Source organism: Calliopsis andreniformis, chromosome 1 (assembly GCF_051401765.1).
Source record: "Calliopsis andreniformis isolate RMS-2024a chromosome 1, iyCalAndr_principal, whole genome shotgun sequence".
NCBI lineage: Eukaryota > Metazoa > Arthropoda > Insecta > Hymenoptera > Andrenidae > Calliopsis > Calliopsis andreniformis.
Window position 1 is genome coordinate 12,292,815 of NC_135062.1, and position 17,704 is coordinate 12,310,518.

The 17,704-nt window shown below is 33.4% G+C and overlaps 3 protein-coding genes across 8 annotated transcripts; 1 reads left to right on the forward strand and 2 right to left on the reverse strand.

Moving 5' to 3' along the window:
- The first annotated feature begins 1,740 nt into the window (after nucleotides 1–1,740).
- LOC143177873 (alpha-N-acetylgalactosaminidase) lies at nucleotides 1,741–5,440 on the forward strand. Of its 5 annotated transcripts, none has more exons than XM_076376143.1 (8): nucleotides 1,741–2,031; nucleotides 2,149–2,708; nucleotides 3,712–3,886; nucleotides 3,961–4,135; nucleotides 4,206–4,300; nucleotides 4,446–4,805; nucleotides 4,888–5,052; nucleotides 5,128–5,440. In XM_076376143.1, exons 2-8 carry the CDS (start codon nucleotides 2,548–2,550, stop codon nucleotides 5,314–5,316), a joined length of 1,320 nt encoding a protein of 439 aa, XP_076232258.1. In that variant the 5' UTR covers nucleotides 1,741–2,031; nucleotides 2,149–2,547; the 3' UTR covers nucleotides 5,317–5,440. The 5 variants fall into 5 exon arrangements, with proteins under 5 accessions (XP_076232258.1, XP_076232265.1, XP_076232274.1 ...); XM_076376150.1 differs by having other exon boundaries at nucleotides 2,547–2,708; XM_076376159.1 differs by having other exon boundaries at nucleotides 1,741–1,942; nucleotides 2,439–2,708.
- Pfas (phosphoribosylformylglycinamidine synthase) lies at nucleotides 4,517–10,783 on the reverse strand. The gene is made up of 18 exons (XM_076376185.1): nucleotides 10,515–10,783; nucleotides 10,301–10,442; nucleotides 10,087–10,237; nucleotides 9,618–10,008; nucleotides 9,442–9,554; nucleotides 9,101–9,361; nucleotides 8,956–9,029; nucleotides 8,721–8,877; nucleotides 8,293–8,639; nucleotides 7,982–8,218; nucleotides 7,781–7,906; nucleotides 7,478–7,705; nucleotides 7,211–7,409; nucleotides 6,868–7,133; nucleotides 6,587–6,803; nucleotides 6,326–6,505; nucleotides 5,812–6,255; nucleotides 4,517–5,736 (listed from the first exon to the last, which is right to left on the reverse strand). The coding sequence occupies exons 1-18, from the start codon at nucleotides 10,781–10,783 to the stop codon at nucleotides 5,561–5,563; spliced, it is 3,978 nt and encodes a 1,325-aa protein (XP_076232300.1). The 3' UTR covers nucleotides 4,517–5,560.
- A 1,599-nt stretch (nucleotides 10,784–12,382) lies between these two features.
- On the reverse strand, nucleotides 12,383–16,858 carry LOC143179625 (mediator of RNA polymerase II transcription subunit 25). Of its 2 annotated transcripts, none has more exons than XM_076378949.1 (15): nucleotides 16,300–16,858; nucleotides 16,088–16,220; nucleotides 15,957–16,002; nucleotides 15,763–15,887; nucleotides 15,470–15,689; nucleotides 14,796–15,402; nucleotides 14,366–14,721; nucleotides 14,105–14,286; nucleotides 13,869–14,031; nucleotides 13,616–13,795; nucleotides 13,353–13,547; nucleotides 13,077–13,262; nucleotides 12,935–12,985; nucleotides 12,737–12,847; nucleotides 12,383–12,668 (listed from the first exon to the last, which is right to left on the reverse strand). In XM_076378949.1, exons 2-15 carry the CDS (start codon nucleotides 16,207–16,209, stop codon nucleotides 12,525–12,527), a joined length of 2,688 nt encoding a protein of 895 aa, XP_076235064.1. In that variant the 5' UTR covers nucleotides 16,210–16,220; nucleotides 16,300–16,858; the 3' UTR covers nucleotides 12,383–12,524. The 2 variants fall into 2 exon arrangements, with proteins under 2 accessions (XP_076235064.1, XP_076235058.1); XM_076378943.1 differs by having other exon boundaries at nucleotides 12,935–12,994.
- Between the last annotated feature and the right edge of the window lie 846 nt (nucleotides 16,859–17,704).

Consider the following 17,704-nt stretch of genomic DNA (forward strand, 5'->3'; position numbering starts at 1 on the left):
TTTTTATAAAACAATATAGATTTGTTCTGTTTTTTATGAAACAATATTGTATTATTGAAAAATATTCAAAATTTATGCTCTTAAAGATTGCTTAATCGTTCATCAAGCGTATCGATACGAAAATAACTTTATTTGTAATGTGAGGGAAATGAACGAAGTTCCAATATTTCCTTCGTCGTCTATATGTATATTAAACAAAACTTTTTATACGAAAATAAACAGCACAAGAGTTTGTTATCTGAGAGGCATTGTACGATATCGATTGAGATCGTTTATCAAATATTTGCTGCTGCATACAAAGTTCGGTTCATATATATATGCATATAGTACTCTAGAATATTATTTTTGTCATGTTAAGTTCACTCATCGCAATGATCCCGAAAGATTTAATAGATTGTCTAATCAAAAACCTGTTACACCAGAATTGATAAACAGGTTATGTTATATAGGAATTTTTATCGATCAGTTTTGTTCGATTATGACTGTTTATAATTAAATTAACTCTTTGATCGAATAATGACAAGTGTAGAAGCATTGATTAGAAAGCAAAAATTTAACCGATAAGTGATCTTATCTAATGTGTGTGTATGTACAGGTTAAAAAAATAGGTGTTGGCGAAAGAATATAAATAAAGGGTGCATTCGAGAATGACACAGTCTCGATTTTGCACAATATAGTGGTTGTATTGCTACTCAATATTCGTTAATAATTGTTCACAAATTGACAAACATATAAAGTAATATAATTTCAATCGTCTATAAGGGTACGTAAATCTTTGACTATTCAAAAAAAAACTGTAATATATAAAAAGTAACCTTGTCGTCGCAGTTTACCTTTTATCGCAATTTTAATTTCATTTCTTTTGAATACTTTTGTTTGGTACTTTGATAAATATTTCAAATGATTAAAAATATTTAATGAACGTAAGGCTACAATTAAATGGTCATTGAAAAAGTTCGTAATTAGTAACCATAAAATATCGTCAGTCGATAAAGGAATATAAAATCCTTCACGCGATCGATTTTTCTTTTCGATTAGGTAATCGAAATGAAAGTATAGAAAGTAATGGCATCGCAAAACCGGTGGTGATCGAGAATCGAGTACGTTGTGTCAAATAATTACCACTTTTCTTGTATTCTTTCAATTTCCTTAAAATAAACATTTAATGTGATCGAACTAATGATAAAAGATGCATACGTCGTAACTGAAATGATACTCAATTTATGATCAATCGTTAAAATTAAAATAACGCATCGTAATCACATATGTGTTTAATTCTATTTTTCGCGATTCATTTCCTATATAAATTTTATTTGAATAGCAATTCTCATTACAAGATCCTGTATTCTTTAGTCACCTAATTGATGTTTGGTGTATGGCACAGGATATAGGATGTTTCAAAAGTACAGAGTGAGAAATAAAACCGTACATTCAAATATTAGTTATTCTGTATAAGTTTTAGTTGCACATTCTTATCTTCCACGCCAGTTTGGAAATTTACACTTGTTCGTTTAAATGCAAACGTGACAAATATTTGCATACGAATGCACAAAGTAACGCTATTTCTCTAAAGTATACAGTTCTAAAGAACTGTATGTCACGTTAACTATCAATTTGTAGACTAACACTACCTAAACCGTTTCTGCATCTTCTAATATGTTCCATTACCCGAATAATTTAATATGTGCATACAATTTTGGAACGCCCTGTATTTCTCCTTAATCGTCGAAATGTCAAGTTTATCGCTGCATGTGCATACGTGCCACATGTGTATACAAACACTTCCAGTTGTCAGAAGAAGCATAATTACATCGGCTAATCATTAGATACTTCGAATAAGTTGATATAGTGACTGAGTGACTGTTCGTTCGTTTAACGACCCCTGTTTTTTCTTTTCTTTTCTTCACTACAAATATTACCGAAAATTCAACATGGCTTATGGGTAAAATATTATACATATGTGATATAAACAGAGTGCACGAATAGGAAAACTACGAAAGAATGTTTATTAACTTTAAGAAGCTCTATCAAGTACGTAGATTAAATAGTAACAGCTAATACGATACCACATAACGATTACGTTTGTGCGAGGTAGCCGAAGACAAAGGCGATATTCACGGATAAAATCCTCACGATTGTCTTTCGTAGGCGTAATTGTACCGTAATAGTTACAACAAAGCGATCAACGCGTCAGTATGCGAGCAGTCGCTCGTTCTGTGTGTGGACGAAAGGAAATCATTGCCCACACCACTGAGCGACAGTGATTGTGTGTAAAAATGAAATGGGGCATTGGGTGAAAGTACTCTTGGGCTTGGAGGTCTTATATCAGATCAGTCTGCTAAGAGCCGTGCAGGATGTGGATGGCAATTTTGCTCTGCTCCTGATGGCCAGATCTCCAACCGACTCCAACAGTGTTATGTTTTTTTGTTAAAAATTAGTTTTCCATGAAATTATGATACCGGGGTCGTAGTTGCCAGCAGTACAATTGGTTCAGCGTTTGTGTTTAGTGAAAGGAATTAGTATAAAAGAAACGTGCGTTTTTGCAGAATGTTGCAGACAGTATGGATATGGTGTTTGCTTGTGTCAGTGGCAGATTTGACATTGGCCCTTGATAATGGGTTAGCGAAAACACCACCCATGGGATGGCTTGCGTGGGAACGATTTAGGTGCAACACAGACTGTAAAAATGACCCCGACAATTGTATCAGGTGAGATTCCTTGATTTTGAAACTCTCCCTTGCTTTCTTTTCTCTGATTTTCTGTGATTCTGGAAATAGAATAACTTTTTGTTTGCCTTTTTGTGTGTGTTGAATATTATAGTATTATTGTGTTATAACTTTAATTAGTGTTTGCTTGTGTAGCATGATTCTGTACGATAAAGTGAAACTTCATTAGCATCTCTGTTATTTATCTCTGAATCTAAAGAGTAATTGTACTGACTCCAGTTACTGATGTGTATCAAAAAATGCAAGCTACAATTTCATTACAAAAATGACCTATATAAGTAATGGATACATTCGAAATGTTAACTTTTTGCAAAACTTTATGTTATGAAATATGAAATATCAATAGAGAAGAATGTAAATATGTTATAAAATCATATAAAATGTTTATGTTTATAAAACTCTAAGTAAGTGATAGTAGATATTTTTATTGCTTTAGTGTTCTATAGTATACTATTAAAAATGATAACTTATTAATCTAATTTGGATAAAAAGCAATTAAAAGAAAATTTAAAGAATGTAAAAGCTTTCATCAATGGGTGTTGATAAATTAAATATTTTTGCTGCATTCTTGAATTCTTATTATGAAAATGAATATAATATGCAAAATGTAATTATTTCTAACAAGAGTCTTAATTTTATGAAAGTATTCATATATTATGAATGCATAAATGTTAGGTCAGTAGAATAAAAATTTATTACTCGTGTTTCATAGAAGAGAATTAGCTAACACAAGATATGAATCAAACATGTAACACCTTAAGAATGATACTTAATAACTTTATATAGAACTGTGTCATACTTCTTATGTAAATTTGTCTGTCAATTCAAGGCTACATTGCTAACAAAAAATAGATACATAATGGATAAAAAATTTGAAAAATGGCTAAGTTCCCTTGATACTGTGTAAAATTAATTTTTTACTCATTTAAAAAGGGCACTTATGACCTAATGGGTTTGCATGAATATTGTTTTTCACACTTTATAGTGATCGTCTATTTCGCACAATGGCAGACATTATTGTGGCAGATGGCTATGCAGCAGTTGGATATGAGTACGTTAATGTTGATGATTGTTGGTTGGAAAAAGACAGAGATGTTAATGGCCAACTTGTACCAGACAGACAAAGATTCCCATATGGCATGAAAAGTCTAGCAAATTATGTAGGTTTCAATCAATTATTAAATGTCTTGCAATAAACTTTATAGCTTCATATTTGGCTGTTCTCTTTATATAGATTCATTCAAAAGGTCTTAAGTTTGGTATCTATGAAGATTTTGGTAATTACACATGTGCTGGTTACCCTGGAATATTAGGGTCCTTAGAAACTGATGCACTCACCTTTGCATCTTGGGATGTTGATTATGTGAAATTAGATGGATGCTATTCACATCCTTCTGAAATGGATAGAGGTACTATTATATTGTTTAAAGCAGACATCACCTGAAAAGTTCTGTACTCATAAATCTTAAAATTCTTTAGGATACCCAGAGTTTGGTTTTTATTTAAATCAAACTGGTCGACCTATGATATATTCTTGCAGCTGGCCAGTTTATCAAATTTATGCTGGAATGCAGGTTCGTATTTTCTATAACAATATCACCTCTATAATATGATATTCTGCACTCATAAATATTTATGTCTGCAATTTTAAAGGTCAATGTTTAACAAAGAAACAAACCATTAAAAGCTCTAGATTTAACATTATATGATCATTTTCAGCCAAACTATACTGCCATAACAGGACACTGTAATCTTTGGAGGAACTTTGATGATATACAAGATTCATGGAATAGTTTAGAAACCATCATAGATTATTATGGAAACAATCAAGATTCAATTGTGCCAAATGCTGGTCCAGGGCATTGGAATGATCCCGATATGTTAATAATCGGCAATTTCGGATTAAGTTATGAACAAAGTAAAACGCAAATGGCGTTGTGGGCTATATTAGCTGCCCCTCTATTAATGTCGGTTGACTTAAGGACAATTAAACCCGAATATAAAGCTATTTTACAAAATAGAAAAATTATTGCCGTAGATCAAGATCCATTAGGTATACAAGGTCGACGAATTTACAAAGTTGGTATATTTCACGTGTATTAATGTTCAAAGTTCTTAAGTTCCAAAGTGTAAAAGTAAGAATTGCTTTTCATTCTTTCAGCACAAAGGTATTGAAATCTGGGCGAGGCCAATTACTCCTGTCTATCAGAATTATTTCTCTTACGCCATAGCGTTTGTGAACAGGAGAACGGACGGAACACCTTCTGATGTGTCTGTTACACTGAAAGAACTTGGATTACAATATCCTGGAGGATACAATGTAGAGGTAACTCTTTATAGATTCATCTTTCACTCATTTAAAAAAATGAAAGAAACTCTAAAAACATCGCATGTTTTATAGGATCTATACGAAGATGTAAACTACGGTATCTTGACGCCCCAAACGAAGATAAAAGTAAAAGTGAATCCATCAGGAGTTGTGATATTGCGCTGCGACTTACAGTTAGAGGATATTTTTGATTCGAATCAATTTCCGCAGTACACGCCATCGAATCAACTTTTCAAAGTCAGACAGAGTCCATTTCAGTAACATAAATCGAACTTGAATAAATTTTGTAATTATAATTTACCATTTTTTATAACTCTTGACAACACGATGTTACCATACTCTGTTAAGAAGGTAGGAAATAAACAATTTGATAATTTACGAGATATCAAGTTTTTTCAAGCAGTGAACGATATCCCGTAAAAGCATAGTCTGTTAAAAAATTAAGGTTTTTATTATTTATAGTGATTGTAGTTGCTCTAGGAAATGCACCGATATGGGTTTTAAATCAACTTTTAGACGCGCACCACGCGTACGCGTTATCAAAAATACGTTGCCACGGGGATTTAACGTAATTCCAGTTAGTAGGTTTCCAAGGCCATTGCCACATTTGCGTGCATCGCTCAGGATGTGGCATCATCGCCAAGTGTCGACCATCCGCAGAGCAAATGCCAGCAATACCCTCTATAGATGAATAGTAAATATTGCATTATGCATATTGATTATATTACGATAAAGAAACATGTATTGAAATCTCACCTGTGCTTCCATTAGGGTTAAGAGGATACCGTTCAGTTGGATTGCCATAATCGTCCGTGTATTTAATAGCCAAGCAGTTATTTTCTTTCAGTTTCTCTAACACCTTGTTGTTCCGGAATGTAAATTTTCCTTCGCCATGAGCGATCCACACACCTAAAGTACTATTTTCCATTCCACTTAACATGATAGATGGCGACTTATCAATTTTAACAGTGCTCCATCGACATTCGAATCTCTCCGATACGTTGTGGTCCAAGAAAATATCTGGGTTTTCTATGTCACTTGTTCCATTTCCTATCCATCCTAAGAAGGACATTAATTGACATCCATTGCAAACTCCTAAACTGAAAGTATCTTCGCGAGAAGTGAATGCTTTCAGTTGCTTCTGTAGAGACGGATGGAATAGAAGACTTGCAGCCCATCCTTTTGCAGAACCCAGTACATCTTAAACATAGATTGATTTAGGTTAATTCTAAGTAATTATCTTACTATATTTTATAGTATAGTGATGTACCTGCATAACTAAAACCACCAGGAAATATAACACCTCTGAATCTATCAAACGTAACTTTGTTGTTCAATAGATCTTGCATCGTCACATCCCAAACTTGAAAGCCAGCTTGTATTAACGATGCTACCATTTCCCTGTCACCGTTTATGCCTTCTTCTCTTATCACAGCAACCATGATATTCGCTATGCAAAAATAATATGAAGTATAGAAATATGTTGTTGTACATTTTTAAAAGTTTGATACTGAATTAAAAGTTTACATACAAGATAAATTCTTCTGAATCTCAACAGGCTTAACATCAGGATCAAACGTCAATTTATAGGTCGGTATAGTTCTATCTTTCAGTCCAGTAAATTCTTCTAACGCACATTCAACGTTTGTTTGTCGACGTTCTAATTGATAACTTGTTTCTTCCCATAAAGACATTAAGGATAAAACTGTTGAAGTTATAGCTGTCTCTTCCCTCACTTTGATATTTATCTAAAAAGTTTAAATGTTTAAAAATAATATAAATTCGTGGTTATATGATACAGAGGATGCATACACTTGACGATAATCCAAGGCCTCCAGATCGTCCAATTGAATAAACGGGAGTGTTGAATTGCTTAAATACATTCAGTGCATAATTATGATTTTCTTCGTCAACTTCTAATACCCATCCCACTTCTTCAGCGAATAAGATCTCAGTAGGTGATCCCACTTTGTGAGAAATATTAACGTCTATTCCAGAAATACCAGCAAAGCACATTTCAAGAAGACATGTAATAAGTCCTCCGTCACTAACATCATGTCCTGCTAATACTTTTCCCTCTATTCCACGAATAATAACATTAAAAATAAATTATCAAAATTTAATAAAATAAATTCTGCAAATAGTTGTCTGTTACCTCCAATCAATTTTTGGGTGGCATTGAAAGCATTCTTTAATGCATCTGCGCTTTGTATGTCCGGAACATCATTGCCCAGTGATTTGTAAACTTGAGCTAAAGCTGTACCGCCAATTCGATTCTGTCCATTTGATAAGTCAACAAATAATATACAACTACATCTCCCAGCTGCAGGTGCCTTCAAATCAGGTGTAACTACCTAATATAAATTAGAGACAGTATGATTAAAATATAAAGTATGGTTTCTAAGCGATACCTTTGACTTACTCTTCGAATATCAGGACAAGGAGCGTAACAGGATACAACAAGTGTCCCTGGAGCTTTCACGACATCTTTACCAACTCGAGCAGCCATGCTAAGAGAATCTTTTCCTCCATCAATCGCAACTCCAAGTTCGTACATAAAGAAACACATAGCGGAACATGCATCGTATAATGCAGCACCTTCTCCTGGCAACTTGGCAGCCCACATCCAATTCCCGCTGCATTTGACATCCTAGAAAAATTAAATTATAAGTCACACTGAAAATATACAATACGTTTTGTATAGAATAGCAGGCAGTATTTGTACCCGTAGATCGGAAATATGCGCGAAGACTAAGTTACTTAGCGCTTCTGCCACAGTCATACGAGCTCCAGCTGCTGGATTTACCAAGCCCTTTATTGGTTGTTCTCCAATAGAAGTGGCTATACCGACCTGCGTAAAAAGATATGAATGAATACAGAAAACTCTTTTTAGGATGAGGTTCTTCTTATTTTTGTATTTCTTTACCGTAGAGAAATGAGAAATTGCAGTTACAGCAACGTTAGCAAGAGGTGTGTGTAAAGGGCCAACGCACTGTTGTTGTGCAATTAATCCAGTGACACAACGATCAACTTTATTAGTTAAATAACGCTTACTTGCTACGGCAGGCAAACGTAAAACTCTTTCTAAAGCAGACTGTACAGTGAAGTTATCTGGCAATTTAATAGAAGACAATTGTGTCACTTGTCTTTGAAGATTGAAAGTCTGCAAGGATATTAAATTGTATTAATTTGTATTTTATTACTAATCTTATTTGTTACGTAATAGACAGGATTCACCTTTTGTGGCATTTTTCCAAGTACCAATTCTAAATCTAAATCTACTGGATGCCGCATTTTACTTTTATAATTTTCATCTAAATACTCTGATACATCACAAGCATCCTCTTCAGAGAGAATGATTTTCCCATTTCCAGTAACAGATCCTACAAAATTAATGGGGCACTTTTCTCGTTTCGCTATTTCCCTTAAAAGATCAGTATCTTCCGGAGCGCATAGAATTGCATCATTTTCTTGATACTCAGCGCCCCATAATTCTAGCGTGCTAATACTTGGATCGCCTAATTCAAATGCCTTTGTAAAGATAACAGCACCAGCAGGTTCTACTAACTCTTTTAGAACGTTACCTAATATTAGTTTCAAAAATTAATTAATGATTAACATTACCAAGATTATACTGTAAATAATTCCATGGAACTTTTTCTTACCATTGCCGCCAGCTCCCTGATCATGGATACTTAATATCGGATTGTTTTGTCCCATTTCAGTGCATGCACGAACTACTCTATTCAATTTTTGCTCCATTTCTGGGTCTCCTCTTTGTACTGCCCCAAAGTCTAATTCTGATTTGTTGTCACCTTGTACCTAAAAGTATTAGTTTTACTCAATCATTCATGAAAGTTATACTAAATTATTTTATATTAGTAATTCATGTCAAATTACTTCAATGGAACTTGCAGCACCACCCCCAACACCAATTCTATAAACAGGACCACCAATTTTGATCACTTCCATACCTAAAATAACAGTCACCATTAATTTCTTTGCAGTTTGTGGAATAATGATACAAGCATTTATTTACTCTGACCTTTGCGTGGTGGAACTTTCTGTGACATATCTGCATCCATTGTACCTAATCCTCCACTAAACATTATAGGTTTAATCCATTCACGTCTTGCACCTGCATTATCAATCATGCCAAAAGAACGAGCAAAACCAGATATAACTGGTTCCCCAAATTTATTGCCATAATCAGATGCACCATTACTGGCTTCAATTATGATTTCCAATGGAGTGGCCATATTACTAGGGTATGGTACATCTTTTTCTTCCCATGGCAAATCGTATCCTAAGGAAAGATTGAATACTTAATCTAAAAGAAGTAGAATTTCTTGATCTTTTTACTTGTTTTAAGAAAATATAACGAACCTGGAATATGTAAATTACCAACAGAATAACCAGCAGTCCCAGCAATGTAGTACCCTCCTCTACCAATACCTTGAATGTCTCTTAATCTTCCCCCAGTTCCAGTTGTAGCTCCACTGTAAAGTATTATATGTATAATACATACTGCAATATGTTAAACAAATTTTAACATTATTTACCTGAAGGGAGCAACACCTGTTGGAAAGTTGTGAGTTTCTGCAGTAAATATAAGATCTTGATCTACGTTCTTTAACTGGAATGGACTACATTTGTGTGTTTCATTTGGTCGAAGTGTTTCTACTTGATATCCTTTAATTGCACTACTATTATCGCTGAACTTAATTGTATTATTAGGATTAGAATAATTTTGTGTTTCTATAATCATATCAAGTAACGATTTTTTCATCTCTTCACCATCAACGATAATGCGACCTTTGAAAAACCAATGACGACTATGTTCACTGTTAGATTGTGCTAAATCAAAGCATTCAACACTGGTTGGATTACGTTTTAATTTGTTGAGAAATAAGTCTGTATAATAGTCTAAGTCCCAGTCATCAAATGCTAGACCTATACAAATCGAAAAAAGTATATATCTAGATTAATCTTAAGCAAAATAATATTTCATTAACTGCTTTCATTTAATACCTAATTTTACATTGACCTCTTCCAGTGCTTTTCGCCTATCTTTCAAAACATCAACTTCAAACCATTTTTCAGGTCTATAGCCATGATCAAATGTCTCTATTGATTTCATATACCTACATTCTGTCATTTTATCATGTAACACTTCTAGTATCTATAAATGAATTAAATATTTTTATGAATTATTTCATAAATGTTATAAACTTTGTATACATACAGCATCTTCAGTCCTCTTATCAATCTCTTCATTAAGTTTAATGCAATATCTAGTAGCTGCTTCAATTCTTGTTATCTTGTGCAGGTATACAGATTTACAAATTGACACAGCATTACTGGAAAATGCTGTAGAAAAGTTCAACCTGTAATAAAAAAACAAAATTAAATTCTTTTTATATTACACAGGTAATCCTTTACTATCAGCTGTATCTTACCTTGGACCAATTTCAATAATCAAATTTTCCTTTGAGTGTTCATCAAAGACACTACAATTTTTTAAACTATCTTGCTCAAATGGTGGAATTAGAATCCATTTTAACAGTTTTAATTCTTCTTCATTTAGAGGTTCCTTACTTTCAATGTAATAGCACAACTCAGTTTCTAAGCCTGTTACTGAGCTTGATATTTGAACAATATTGTTCAATTTGTTTTTAAGTTGACCTGATTTCAAACCAGGTACTTTATAGAATTTTATAATACCCATGATCTAAAGATTAAACACCTAGAACAATAAATTTTTAAAGAGTAGTAAAACAGAATACACTATGGAAGCACTGAAAGAAGAATATGCAGTCAGGCCATAATATTAAGCTGTTAATGATTGATTACATTCACTCAGACCCCCTTGATAGACTACCAAGGATGTCATTCTCTTATCTTAATATATCAACATGGTAATTGCAAAATAGAATGCTTGTATTGTAACTACAACATCAAACAGAGTTTCCACTGAGGTTGAAAGGTCATCTTACTCAATAATATTCTTATCTCACATGAGAATATTTGTACATGTTGTTGCACCTTATTACTATATATTTTTAAAAAAGTTTTAGTCAAGCTCTGTGAGGACTACGCATACCTTGGCAAATATTTACTATTACTAAACCAAAGTTTTTATTTATTCTAAATAACTTCAACAAATATAAACATTGGACTTCTATTTATTTGAATGAAAATTGTTGCTTCATCATAATATTTACGTCATGATTTACAATCAATTTATTATTATGCTGATAGTATGACTACATTGAAAAACATATTTGTCAATTAAGAAAAAAATTTGTGAATAATAATAGCAGTTTATATATTTTAAATCAAATTTACTCCAATTACTTTTTATATTCATTTGAAATGTGTAATAGACATATTAGGAAATTCAATCCAATTTCAATTCATATTGTATTTACAAAATGTTACTTGATATTCATTATTTGCTATTTGCTATATTTATCTTTCAATTCAATTCTATTATAAAATTTTGCCGCCATAACATACACATGCAAACGTGTACATGACTTTCTCAAGTATAATACGTACACAGCTTTACATACAAATAAAATTATTACACAAAATTTTCAAGATTGAATAAAATGATTATCCTATAGGCATTATTAAAACGATTCGTTTCTGTTAAGTATAAAAAAATGTCAACGATTTAATATTATTAAACATCTGATATTTGAATAAAGAATTTCATATTCTATATTTTTATTCTAAATGAATTTAAATGTAATATGTAATATATTCTGCTTACGATCAACTTACGATATCATGTAGAATCTAGACTATCGGAGATATATATAGATCACTCGTGCAACAGGTTTCTTAATATAATTAAGTTGATGGAATATATAACCTTGCTGTCCCTTACCACGTGGTTCTGTTTGACACTGAAACAATTACGTTTACACAGTTAAGTCTTATTGGACGACAATTCATTGATCAATTTAATAAAACCAATACAGTTTGAACAATATTGCTGTAATAATACTAATATCAAAGAAATAAAATCTTTTATTTCATGAATGTTATATGAATCTTAAAGTGAAGAGAAGATTAAAATGTACATTCATCTTGAATGTACATTCTTTTTAATTATGACTAATAAAAATCCATTTTCCCTTAATAAGATGAGTTTAGTAAAGTCCTCGCGTTTTTTATAGTTACCTTAAGTATTAGATATCTGAGTACTGAAGATTAAGAATTCCATAGAGCAGAATTCTTAACCCAGCTAATATGTTTCATATGGAAGGAGCAGGCATGAGGGCAGAGTTGATGGGTCGAAAATCGAAAATTCTGCGCGGCTAGAACATGAACAGAGTTCAATTTATTTCGTACGAATTAATATTAAAAATGTGTATACATATTGACACATAAACAATTCGACTTAAGTTACATAATCTTCGTAGTACGTTTCCTGTTATACAAATATTTCCTACTTAAAATTATCCAAGGAAATCATAATTAGAGACATCTTCGAACTGTTGATTCTGTGGATTGCCAGGAGCCATTGGTCTTGCCGTCATTTGGCCTCTAACTACCATTTGTGGCTGTAATCCAAGTACTTGTTGCCTATACGTAGGTTGTGGCTACAAATAAATAATTTGTAAGTATATTACATATTACAGAAGTAGTGCGACTACTAGCAGTCACATACTTGCTGTAATAAATGTCTGAGACCCATATTTGAAACAGATCGCATCAATCTTGGAGCGTTTGCTTGATTCGTCATACCCGCGGGTTGGAGAGCTCTTTGCGCTTGTTGAGCCTGTAACAATATTTTCTTTCATCACACTTCTTTCGAGCATAGCTACAAAAAGCAATATGATAATCTTTAACAAGCACTTTATTTTACCTCCATTTGTTGCTTGTATTGCATTTCCTGTTGCTGCGCTACTTCCAAGTTCTGTTGAATCTATAAAATGTTTTAGAAATGTAAACTCATATTTGAGTTTTGTTTGTTAATTTTACTTATTGTTTGTTACTTATTTACTCACGTTTACTTCCAGTTGCGACTTATACTGGGCCTCTTGTTGCTGTGCCGCTTCTAATGTCTGCCGTAGTTGTTGAATCTTTAATAAGTTCTGATGCCTAGCCATTTCTATATCATCGAATGGTGGTCTTTGTTGTCCGATAATTGTACCAGAATTTTGAGCAACTTGGGGACCAGCAATTCCTCCACTCTATCAGTACATTAATTAAAATGAAGTTTTTATTCTATCATCTACTGATTTTAGTGAACTTTAATAGCATACCTTCTTATAAAGCTTTACCTGCATATTTATCTGATTCTGAGGTCCAGCGGATGAAGTTATTGTTTGTTGCGGTGCATTTGTGGAGACAACGTTTTGCGTTATTTGCCCGCCTCCCATTGCTATAGTATTCGTTTGAGACATAAGGATACCTCCTTGCGAGGCACCTGTTGTGGGCATAGGTCCAGTTATTGTATTTCCTTGCGCAACTCCAGGCTAAAAAATACAGTGAATACATTAATTCAAGTATTAATAACGTGAGTAAAATCTATGCGCATCTGTACTTGTCTTGGATGCGATGATTTTTGCTGCTGAATCACTTTTCGAAGACGTTCTACAAACCCAGTCTGATCGTTCGGGATGAATCCTAAATATGTTCTCTTTTCAACCGTATATAGAAGAATAAGTATTTTTATCTCACAGGTCGACGATTGTGATCCATAGTTAAAATGAACACAACCTGCCTGAAATATTATTTCTTTGTCAATTAGTTACCAAAAACGCTTTTTCTTAATTATTAGAATACTATATACTAACAAATCCAGAACTCATAACTTTCGTTAAAGAATCTAGCGCGTCGGAAGGTGTTGGATGAAATAGAACAGATTTGGAGTTTTTTAGATAAAGTCCACCGATACTCCCGATTAGCTGTTTAGGCATTAATTGCATAAGTAACTTCTGTGGCCAAGTATCGGCTTTCCTAAAATGTAATTTCATTAAATATTACAATAACTAAACATTCCAACTATTTTCTCTTCTCAAAGATAACTTACAGTTCTGGCTCTCCATCCTTAGAGTTCGCAGAAACGTGGCAAGGGAGATGCCTAGTCTGTTTCGGTGCATCTGCAGGAATTTTAGCTTTCTCGACCCACTCGACCACACCTTGCCATATTGTATGTCTCTCACGTGGTGCAGCAATTTGTGGACCAGCCACAGGGCCAGTAGTTACGTTACCCTTTAATATTTACATACACATTTAAATTCCTGCATGAAGTTCATTAAAAAAGCTTGAATATACTCCTGAAGAATGTTACCTGTGCTTGAGAATGCGTCACTTGTTGCTGTTGAGATGACACAGACCCCTGTGTTTGGGAAGCAGTGACTGTTTGCTGCACCTGCGTAGGCACTGACTGGCTAACACAGGGTACTGTGAGTTGTGGTCCATTCTGTCCATGAGTCTGTTGCGCCGACATTGGCATTGAAGCTTGTTGTTGAATATTTTGCTGCTGTTGTTGCTGCAGCTGCATCGTGAATCTCACTTGTTGCTGTTGCTGTTGAGTCAATTGTTGCTGCTGCTGCTGTTGTTGTTGCTGCTGCTGCTGTTGTTGCTGTTGCTGCTGTTGTTGCTGCTGCTGTTGTGTGTTGACAGCCATGACGTTGTTATTACTCACTGAAAGTATATTTTACATTAGGAACCACAAAAATAAAATGATCACTGATTGCAATATGGTAACGTTTTAGTACCATCCATCCTTTGTCCGAATGGAGTAACATTAAGTCCTAATGATGGTGATGGTTGATTTAATTGCGCTATCAAAGCACTGTTCTGTGTATTCGTTTGAGTATTCCCTGGTGTTACAAACGGTGGTGATGCTCTCCATCTACCATGACTTGGTCTTGGTCCTACACCAGTTGGATGATAGTTTGGTGGAGCAGATATTTGGGGATTGTATTGAGGTCGTCCTGCGTTCATAGCAGCTGCTATCGGCACCACTGGCTGATGAACTGCTGTAATATTCTGAGGTGTTTGGTTTCTAAACGGTGAATTTTGTTGTGGAGTTGGTTGAGCAATATTCTGTTGAACTTGATTCGTATTTGGACTGTCATTGTTCTGCAATGGGCTTAGTGGAATTTGTGCAGTGCCAGTTCCAGGAGCAGTATGAACAGCTCCACCAATTGGAGGGCTAACTGGTCTTTCTTTCAGGTTGTAGTTACGTAATAGTACTAAATGTCGTGGATCTTTAGCATAATTTTTGGTCTGAGATGATTGCAAATCGCCTCCTGCTTTCTCAAATAATTTAAATAAAGCAGGTATCTTTCGTGGTGATAGTACTGACAAGTTAATATTTCTCTGGAAAAAATACTTTTTATGCAGATTTAATTTACAATTAATATTTGTACAGTTTATTTTAATATACCTCTTGGTACAGTGTTGCTAATTTTTCTACAGTATGTCCAGCAAATTTATGTGACTCTTGTATGACTGTCTGATATGGAGGAGAATTACAAATCAAGATACAATGTTTCTGTGATGCTGTGTTTGGTTCACGTCTTAACTGTAAGTCTTCAAAATATTGCAACCCTGTAGCAAGACCTTCTCCAATGTTAGCACAACATTCTCCTTTTCCACCGACCATTCTGTTTATAAAAACAAATGATTTTACAAATATTTTCAAGAATTGCAAAAGTGCATTTCAATATCTTTACTTACTCTAATTTATCTAGAACAAGTAGTAACTTCTGAGGGTTTGCATAGGGCCCAAATGTTTCTGTACAAGGTGAGGGTAAACAATCAGCAGCATGGTACACTACTATTCCATATAATGTTGCACTATTCTGTTGAATAAAATGTATGTATCAGTAATAGAAAGTGCAAAATATATATTATATCATTCATTATCTTACCTCAGAAACATACTCTCTGTCCTCAATAGGACCTTGATTGAAATATCTGGAAAATGTAATTATTTCAGGTGAGTAAGTTAACAACAAGCTATAGAACTATATATAAAAAAAAATTATTATATGTAACTTACTCAAGTGTCGGAAGAAGGTAATTTGTTCTGAGGTCATTGAGGTAGGCTCCATTAACTGCAGTTCCCTCAATGACAAATATTACATCGGCTTGAATGCCATGTTCTGTAGGACCTCCTATCATTGCAATATTTTCTAATAGTGTATAAAGATGCATTGAATTAGAAACTGTAGAAGTATAAGTAATCATTAATAAAAGCCTTTCAGTACTTACCTATCCTAAACCTTTAATGACGTAAAAATGTATGACACAGTAAGCAAAACTTTACATATATCCTTGGCATTACGTTTTTCATAAATATTTTCTGCTCATATATAAAAGTAAAAACTAACTCGCAAACTAACTAACTCGAATGTAAAAAGTAAAAACTAACATCATTTCATTCTCTGTTGTATATCTCTTTCTTAATTAATTTTGATATTTTTACATTGGTTAAATATGTCACTTAATCTTATAATTGACTAACAATTTAGCAATGACCTCACAGACGTGGAGTAAACCACTAACACAGACAAATTTAATTTGTCCAACCAACTCATTAGCTGGTGCAGTAAATTTGGCTCCCCTACCTTCTACTCTATCCTATACTCTTTGGCAATGACTTCGTAGGTTATTAACATTTAACATTTCCAATAATTCTTGCAAATACTTTCTCCATCATTTACTATTAACACACGATATAAAAAATAATACTTTACAAACGTCAGCACGCTATTATTAGCAGGCACTGAATCATCTGTAGGAAAAAGTTTAAGCATAAAAGTGTAACATGTTTTCCTCAACTGTCACCAATGTAGAAATAGATATCAATAGATATGCACAGGTACGACACTCAATGTATTATTTTATTTGTGGCGAATTTCATGATATTTCATTTATTGCTAACTTCAAATTTATATAACCATTGCTTTTAATTCTAGCGCTAAATTTTGAACATGTGTTCAATTAATTTCAATCTTCTCCTTTATCAGTACATGTATATTATATATTATCGAATAAAATAAGAAAATTATTTAAATGAAATGATATTTCATAAATGAAACAATTAGAAGTAAAGTCATTTGCTTATTCAAATAAATTAACGTATAGTTACTCTAAAATACTGGAGACACCCAGTATATAGAGATCAATGACTAATTGCCTTACTACATTAACAAATAGTCTATGACTGTGATACGGAGGAACACGGTCACGTGACTACTGTCCGTTGTTTTAAAATAATTCAAATTTGTAAACAAACTCATGAATTTTTGTAATATAATTATTGTAACGTGAAAACCAGATATGTAAAATAAGACCGATAATAGGAGAAAGTAAACCCTTAAAATATCGATACTATTTGCAGGGGTTATCAGTCAGAAATCAGGAGAAGAAGACAGAAAAAAACGTTAGAAGGTCGACGATAGTGGCAGTAAGTAAGTACATATTTTAGAACATTTTCCACCTTGTTTTATAAACAAAGTAAAATAATTTTTAATCCTGCTTGAGAGACAAAGAGTCAGATTAACGAGTTAGTGTTTCTGGTGCAATTTTTTTTACAAAATATTTAGATTATAATTAAGTTATTCTTTATGAAAACGAGAGAAAATCGTACCTTTTTAAGGAATTAAAAATTCTA

Excerpts from the sequence above, each read along its gene's own strand:
- LOC143177873 (XM_076376135.1), top strand. Across the intron at positions 2,709-3,711 it reads GACCCCGACAATTGTATCAG|TGATCGTCTATTTCGCACAA; the intron begins GTGAGATTCCTT and ends CACACTTTATAG. Across the intron at positions 4,806-4,887 it reads AAGGTCGACGAATTTACAAA|CACAAAGGTATTGAAATCTG; the intron begins GTTGGTATATTT and ends TCATTCTTTCAG.
- Pfas (XM_076376185.1), bottom strand. The coding sequence starts at position 10,783 with ATGGGTATTATAAAATTCTATAAAGTACCTGGTTTGAAATCAGGTCAA. Across the intron at positions 10,009-10,086 it reads AGAGGTCAATGTAAAATTAG|GTCTAGCATTTGATGACTGG; the intron begins GTATTAAATGAA and ends CGATTTGTATAG. Across the intron at positions 8,878-8,955 it reads GTGCTGCAAGTTCCATTGAA|GTACAAGGTGACAACAAATC; the intron begins GTAATTTGACAT and ends TAATACTTTTAG.
- LOC143179625 (XM_076378943.1), bottom strand. The coding sequence starts at position 16,209 with ATGATAGGAGGTCCTACAGAACATGGCATTCAAGCCGATGTAATATTT. Across the intron at positions 12,995-13,076 it reads AGTCGCAACTGGAAGTAAAC|ATTCAACAGAACTTGGAAGT; the intron begins GTGAGTAAATAA and ends AACATTTTATAG. Across the intron at positions 12,669-12,736 it reads TCAGACATTTATTACAGCAA|CCACAACCTACGTATAGGCA; the intron begins GTATGTGACTGC and ends ATTTATTTGTAG.